Raw genomic sequence first — 7,823 nt, 5'->3', positions numbered from 1 at the left:
TGAAGAGAGTGGCGGTGACCCGGCGGGTGGCGATACTGAGGAGGCAGCGGCACTGCCATGAGCCCTCTCGCCAGAGCATGCGAGCGGCCAAAGCTGCATGCGGCTCCGTCGAGGGGATCCACAGTGGTGCCATTTTCGGCAAAGCTCATCGACGAAGATGCGCGTGTTGCGGTGGCCGCGACTACCTTGCCAGTGCGTCCGATGAGTGGGTCTCTCGGCGACATGCGCACACAAAGGCATACAACCGCGGGAGCTAAGTGGCACGACAACGGCAGTGATCCGATGACATGAAGGTAAGCCACATTTAGAGTTAGGGATTTGTTTGATTTGGGCAAAAACAGGGCTGCTAAGGTTCAAATTTGGGGAGTTTGGGATTGGGGATTATTCTGATTTGATCTAGGATTCCTGATTTTGCCCCAAATCCCTTCATTCAACATTCTGACCTCACTAATCTGAGCCCAATGACTATCAATAAGGCCTAATCGAGAGCAATTAGGGACTAAACAGGATCATCCGACAACAACTAGAGCTAAACAGAGTAGTTAACTGCACTAATCGAGGCTTAACCTAAAACATTCGAGGCGTCGTGGTTCATGCAATAGGCTATTAGGCTCCGATACCAAATGTTAGGTCTAATACATCAAAATCTTGTAGGATCCAATAGCCTAATGAACATGAACATCTAATCGCATTATGAAATCATGACTGACCGGATTGAAGATGTCTCTAAGGGCCGCGAAGACCTTGTGCCTACTTGGTGCAGGCGTGTGTTGTTGGTGTAGGATCATTGCTGATGTCGATGTGGATAGTCAATGTCATCAGGGTGACGTCGGCACTGGCGGTGGCCGACGATGGTGATGGCCTTCGACTTGCAACAACACATCGGATTAGGGTAGTGATGTCTCTCATACCACACCATAGGTACATGAGTCCTTTCTCTACTTATAGTGTTGTGCAATCGGGACCAAAACCGTTGGGTGGTGTAGCATTAGGCGCACTCCCGATCAACGTGCATGGGTGGGTGGTTAGTCCCCTTAAGACTTAGTCATTTTGACTATCCGAGACCACCACACCAACACTTGTTTTTGACAAGAAGGCATTTAGCAGTGAGTATCATCTTACATATATTTCTGTAGAAAGCCTATGCCTAATTTCTTGTAAGTTAGATCTAAGCTTCTTCATTCTCTTAGCATTCCTAAGACTGTTTTCGATAAGGAGTGGTGGCAAGCCACAGACACCAAGTTTCAGGCCTGCCCACATACCACTGGACCTCCGGTCGTGATGAACCCCGTCAACCGCTAGAACTTCATTGTCAAGTCCAGTGAATAGGCTATAGAAGCTGGCTCAGCGTCTATCAGCACCATCAGCAAAAGGTTTTATCTAGGTCTTTGTAATAAGATGAACTACAGATAGGATAACTGATAGCTTCACTTTATCTAGGAGTTAACTTGGGGCTTTCAGCTTTCTTTTCTTCTGATGGATTCTGTTCCTTGGTAAAATTTTCCACCAGGCAGTAAAGAATCGCATTGTTTTCTTATTACCATGTGGCGTTCCTTTTAAAATACAGCTTTCTTGCCTTCTAATGAATTGCCATCAGGCAGCGAAGACCTGTTGGCTTGTTGCATGCCCACGGTCACCCGTTTGCCTGCATATGTTGGTTTGACTTGTTGATTGCGACAATATGCCAAACCTTCCCTTTAGCCGCAACTGCGCCAAGCCTTTTGAAACATTGGCATCTTTTTAGTAATCTCAGACTTGTTGCACCAAGAGAAACAAGAGGTAACCCTTCATCATCTGTATTACGCTGGTGCTGCCAATCTCAGCCAGCTTCGTTCGGGCCCTCGCAGTCACAGCCTCGCATTGGAGCCACAAGTGAAGCGAATTTAATTTTTTGTCACCGTCATTCTAACTCCTAATCATTGACTCAAATGATCCTACATTTTATTAACATGAGTATTATTATAATTAAAATGTCGATCATTAGGGTGGAGTTGCAGAGCCGAACCTACATTGGTACCATGGAGCGTCCTGACCGCGCGTGGATCGGATAAGTAGTCTCCGAAACACCAATGCCGGATGACATGAGGAAATGCTGCGGTTGGACAGCACAATCCAACATGAAAAATAAAAGATCAAAAGATACAGAAGGATCAATTACGAACGGTTCGACCATCAGACCAACACAACATTATATCAAGAAAGAGCACCGAACGAGCATCAAGCAGGCACGATTAAGAACTCGACCCAGTTAGGGTGCCACAATCAGAATAGCAAGAATAATCGATAAGTCGAATTACATTTAACCAGAAAGCTAGGACATAATCGAGACACATATGTTTACAAAATACTACTACCACAGACAAGTTCACAATTTAATACCACTAAGTAGCCTGCTTTAGCAGACGGATAACAAAAACCACTACGAACCTACGGCTCCGCCTTGACTGGTGCAGAACCAGGCAACTCGGTTGCAGCTGGTGAATACTGAAGCCAGTCTTTCGTGCAGAAAAGTGCCTCCACAATCTCCGGACGAAGAGAGCTTCTGTAGTCATCAAGCATGCGGCTTCCGGTTGCAGCAGAGAATATAGAGCTGCCACTGCTAACCATAGACATTGGAATGGCCAAGATATCCCGAGCCATCTTCGAGAGAGTCGGGAACTTGAGGGTGTTAAGCTTCCACCAGTTCAGAATATCAAACTCCTGGATACGTGGAGTGAGGGATTCATCCAGATACTGTTCTAGCTCACATTTTGCTGGTTGGCTACTTGTAATCTCAGACAGGTACATGTCAAAGTCAAGAAGCCCATCACCAGTGGAAGAAGGGTTTCCTTGAGTAACATTCGCACTGGCAGGCTCATTATTAGCTTCCCCTTGTTCAACGTAGGCAGGGATCAATGGGAGTGGCTGTGCCAAATACTCTTTATACAGCTCATGCAGAGAGTCATTTACCACCTTAACATATTTCGCAGCCTCAACACCATAAATTTTGGTGTAACTGAACTCAACAAGCTTCATTTTGAAGCGTGGATCCATGACAACAGCAACGGCTAACACGAGGCTGCAATCTTTCCAGTATTTGTCAAACCTCTCATGCATATCTTTGGCAATGCTACTAAAAATGGGATCTTCATGTCCTGTGGCATTTCCTAGCTCTAGCTGCAGTTTCCAAGCCTCATGGAAAAATATGTTTGCAGTTGGGTTTGCTGCTGCCATGATGCTATGTGCAGAGTCATACAGCAGTTTCAAGCAATTACAGGCAGCCTCAACTTTCTTCCAATCCTCTGCTGAGGGAGCTTCATTGTAGTTATCATCACATGTCTCTAGTGTAGTGAAAGTCTGCTTATAGTCCAATGCAGCCAGCAGCATCAGATAAGTGGTGTTCCACTGGGTTGTAACATCTAGACAAAGGGTCTTGGTACTGGGAATCTCCAGCTGCAGGGCAATCTCAGCAAACTTCTCCTCACGGGTTGGGGAAGCTTTTATGAACTTGATACTCTCACGGATGTTGTAAATCACACCGTGAATTGAGGCAATAACATCCTGAGCAACTACATTCAAGATATGTGCATAGCACCTCACAACAAACAGCTGTCCCTTAAGCATGAGGTTGTTCTTATTGGAGAGATGATCCCTTAGATTTGCACTGTAAATATCATGGGAAGAGCAATCATTATCCAATGTGATCGTGAATAGCTTGTCCTTCATATTCCACTCCGAAAGGCTCAAGCTAATAGCTTCACTAAGTGCATTCTCTGAATGAGGAGAAGACACCATCATGAAGTTAAGCATTCTTCGATGTACTTTCCATTCCGAGTCAATATACTGCCCATCAAGTGAAACATAGCCAAGAGTCTGACTGGTTGTCCACAGTCCTATAGTGAGGCTGATCCTTCCAGGCATAGTGTTGAATCCTTGCAACAGGTTTTCCTTTGCTTTCTGAAAAAAAGCATACACCTCTCCCTCCATTGTATCAACATCTACAACCTTGAAACGAGGCTGCAGACTCTCAATAAAAGCCGTGAAGGCTGGCTGTTGAACAATGTGAAGTGGGTAGTCATGTAAAATGATCATCTTCGCCAGATAAGAGGAGCTACGTTCTTGATCAAAAGTGGCATTTGCATAACCACTGTATCTGTAGCGCCTCTTAGAAGGACGTTCTACAGTACCTTCACCATCATTATCAGTGCCAGGACCTGCTGGTGGCAGTGGCAGCCTCCTCTCTTGGTCTTTCATAACAGGACAGGAACGCAAGGTGATGTGCCTCTTCAGATGGCTAGTGCCTGCAATTTTTGAGCCAGAACTATATGCAAAGGTTTGCTTGCATAAATTGCAGCATGCTCTTGAGCTTCCGCCTGGCATGGCTTCTATTGTGAAGTGTTCCCAGACTAGTGACTTCTTCCTCCGACGTCTTGATGAGGTTTGTGGGGTCATCTCAGCATGGATCAATTCATTACCATGGGCCATCTCATCACCATTTACCATGTCGTTAACTTGAACCATCTCATTACCATGGATCAGATCATTAACTTGAACCATCTCATTACCGTGGATCATCTCGCTGCCTTGAACCATCTCACTCCCTTGAATCATCTCATTACCGTGGATCATCTCGTCAGCATGGGCCATCTCATCACCATGGACCATCTCGCTACCATGAACCATCTCACTGCCATGGATCATGCTATTACCATCGACAATCTCACTGTCATGCACCATTGCATTGTCATTGCTGTTTGGTTCACCCATTCTGAGAGATAGAAGCTGATAAAATCCAAAAGGCCTGTCAATTTGAATGAACAGAAGAAACGAAATAACGTTAGGTGCAATGTAGTCAAATCAGAACACTTGATTGCTTCACAAATAAAGTTAAAATAGAACTCCAAAAAAATCTCTTAGGTAAACACTCAAAGTTGTCACAACATAACAGATAGACAGCAGAAATGTTACATAATTTCACAATGATAAGATTTGATTGTTTAAGAGCAGCAGTCCTCAACAATAAATTCTCAAGACGAGATTCACATTCAGACACAACCAGCAATGCAGATTTTCTCAAAATCTATACGAGGATTGTATTATCTATAGTAAACTAGACGATATAACGATGGATTTTTCTTTTATTAACACATAGTATGGCATCCAACAGTATAAAAATTACAAAATATATTGCACGTATGAGATAGATGCTACCAATATTTTACACATGTATGAATAGACCGTTAGAAATACAATACAAAAGTGGACCAATGTCACCCAGTGCTACCTGGACACCTATGTCCAAAAATTTTTGCCGAATCGGACAGCCCAAATCTGAGTCGGATACCGACACCCGTGTCTAATTCCGAGTTGTATTTCGCATGTCGAAATTTTCTTTGCCGAATTAGACACCCGAATCTAAGTTGGATTCCGACACCCATGTCCATGTCCAGGTAACACTTATGTCACCAAGCCAGGCAAAGCAAAATGCTGAATGCAAGTAGTTGAATATGCTGAATGCAAGTAGTTGTAACAGAAAATAAATACAAGTTCTAGAAAAACAGGAAGCTCTAGCTATCTTGATTGGAAATTTAGCCCAGTTAGTATAACCACATGGGACGGCACATAAATTGCAAAAGAAAAATATGACCCCACCTAGTATAGCTTTTTCTGCACAAAGTAACTACGCTCACCCTTTGCACAAGCCAAGCTCAAAGACAAGACCAGCCATGCTTGTCGGAGCTTCCCAATAAGAGGTACGGTACAGGCATCGAGCTATATGGGATATCGGGCATCGAATCATCTCAACAACTCAAGCATAACTACCCTTGACTAGGCACAAGACGCACAAAGATGTTCTATGCACGGAATCATTAGCTTTAGTTGCTCTACATAAAACCTACTCAAGATTCCGCTGAATTTCAACTTCTAGCGCTCAGTTTCCTACCACAGCGAGTGGTGAACCGTGCCCCTCCTCCCCTTACAAAAAATAAATCACTCAGAGAAGAGAAACAGGAATCGTCCTCCCAAAAAGAACAGTACACAAAATTTGGACTCCCAAAAACACGCAATAATTTGCTCCTAAAGAATACACGAGCAAGACCGCGACCTAAAAGCATATATAAGCCCAACCAGAGCACTCGCTCAAGGCACAAAACAAGGGCAGAAAAATCTACTAAACCCATCCCTAGACTTGCCAAGCGGAGCAAGCGAACACAAGCCGCAACCAGATCTGAAACCCGGCAACCAAACCAATCCACGAAGCTACGAGCAACAGCACGGATACGAGAACGAATCCACGAAGCTACGAGCAACAGCACGGATAGGGGGACAGGAGAGGCGGGAGGAAGAGGAGGAGGGGGTTTAGAGTCGAGGGCTTACGGACGAGGAGGGAGGCGCAGCGGAGGCGAGGCGATCCAAACCAGGGGTCTCGGCTTGGTGGCGGTGCAGCCGGATTAGGGCTCGGCCCAAGAAGGACGAAGGCCGGGCAAACCCTAGATCTCAGGGGAGAGGACGGGAAGAGAGAGAAGGGGGCTGCGTGGGGGTGGACAGAGAGAGATCGCGTGGAGGGGTTTGGTCTTCGGTGGCTGGCTGGCTGGCTGCGGAAACGGAAGAGCGGGGCGCGGAGTCATTGGGCTTGCAGCCCACGGCCATGGGCCTCGTGAGCTGGCGCGGCTGTGACGCTGCCGGTGGGCCAGGTGGGGGCCTCCCCGCGTGGACCGGATGGGTTTTTGCTTTTTTGGGAGCGTTCTTTTCTTATCTCTGTAGGTTTCGGCGATTGGGTTTGCTGCTTGTTTATGGGATTTCGAGTTGGGGTGGGAAACCGCAGCACGGCGTAGGATGACGGAGTCTTGGGTTGGGCCGGAGCAGCGGGATAATCGTTCCCTGCCACTCCTAGTCAGTGGAACTAGTCTGATCGGCGTTCCCCTTTTTATTTTACTATGTAGAGCAAAAAAAAGACAAAAAAATTAGGTTTACAAATTTTGTACATTTCAATATTTATTTATAAAATTATTAATGTTAAACATATTCAATTAATTATAGAGAAAACAATAGTACTTTTATGCATACACATAGTTTTAACATGTAGGCCTAAAATAATTTGTTTCATATTTTTTTGAGTTTTAGATATTTTTCATTTTGCATTTTATATTTTTTTCAGCCGATTTATTAATGTAACTAATATTTATTTCAACATTTTTAAATGTCCAAAAAAGAAAATTACATATATATGTACACGTATATATATATATATATATGTGTGTATACGTATATATGTATACCTATATGTATATATATACAGATACATATACTCATATATGTATACATATAAGTATAAATATGTATGTATATACATACATAGGACCCACTACTACAGTAGCTACAGTAGCCGGGTTTGAGATTTCACCGATTCCAGACACTTTAGTATATAGTAGTTGATTCACGAAATACCTTCCACAAGGATGGCAACCATGAAACTAGGCGGATTGGCGTGTCTACGCTGCGTCTATTTTTTTTTATACAGAACATGACAAAAGAAGATTAAAAAATTATGTTCACCAATTTTGAGCAACTCAATATTTATTTATGAATTTATTAATATTTAACACATTATTTAATTATGAGGAAAACAATATTATTTTTATGCATACACATAATTTTAATATGTAGACGACAATAATACGAACCTAACAAAAATTGTTTTATATTTTTTTAGTTTAGATATTTTTCTGTGCATTTGAATTATTTCAACCAATTTATCAATATAACTATTATATCTTTTGCTATTTTTCTGGAATTTCCAAAAAACTACATTATACATATAAATATACGGATACATATATACA

General features: G+C 43.4%; 1 protein-coding gene across 3 annotated transcripts; it reads right to left on the bottom strand.

Annotated features, from left to right (window-relative positions):
* Positions 1-2,231: 2,231 nt before the first annotated feature.
* Positions 2,232-6,568, bottom strand: LOC133915516 (zinc finger BED domain-containing protein RICESLEEPER 2-like). Of its 3 annotated transcripts, XM_062358703.1 has the most exons (3): positions 6,358-6,568; positions 5,880-5,956; positions 2,232-4,780 (listed from the first exon to the last, which is right to left on the bottom strand). In XM_062358703.1, exon 3 carries the CDS (start codon positions 4,744-4,746, stop codon positions 2,428-2,430), a length of 2,319 nt encoding a protein of 772 aa, XP_062214687.1. In that variant the 5' UTR covers positions 4,747-4,780; positions 5,880-5,956; positions 6,358-6,568; the 3' UTR covers positions 2,232-2,427. The 3 variants fall into 3 exon arrangements, with proteins under 3 accessions (XP_062214687.1, XP_062214686.1, XP_062214688.1); XM_062358702.1 differs by lacking the exon at positions 5,880-5,956; XM_062358704.1 differs by lacking the exon at positions 5,880-5,956 and having other exon boundaries at positions 6,362-6,568.
* Between the last annotated feature and the right edge of the window lie 1,255 nt (positions 6,569-7,823).

The sequence above is a fragment of the Phragmites australis genome, chromosome 4 (assembly GCF_958298935.1).
Source record: "Phragmites australis chromosome 4, lpPhrAust1.1, whole genome shotgun sequence".
NCBI lineage: Eukaryota > Viridiplantae > Streptophyta > Magnoliopsida > Poales > Poaceae > Phragmites > Phragmites australis.
This window is presented reverse-complemented; position numbering and strand designations above follow the sequence as displayed.

Bases quoted from the DNA above. Each gene is read 5' to 3' on its own strand.
- LOC133915516 (XM_062358703.1), bottom strand. From the start codon at position 4,746: ATGGGTGAACCAAACAGCAATGACAATGCAATGGTGCATGACAGTGAG.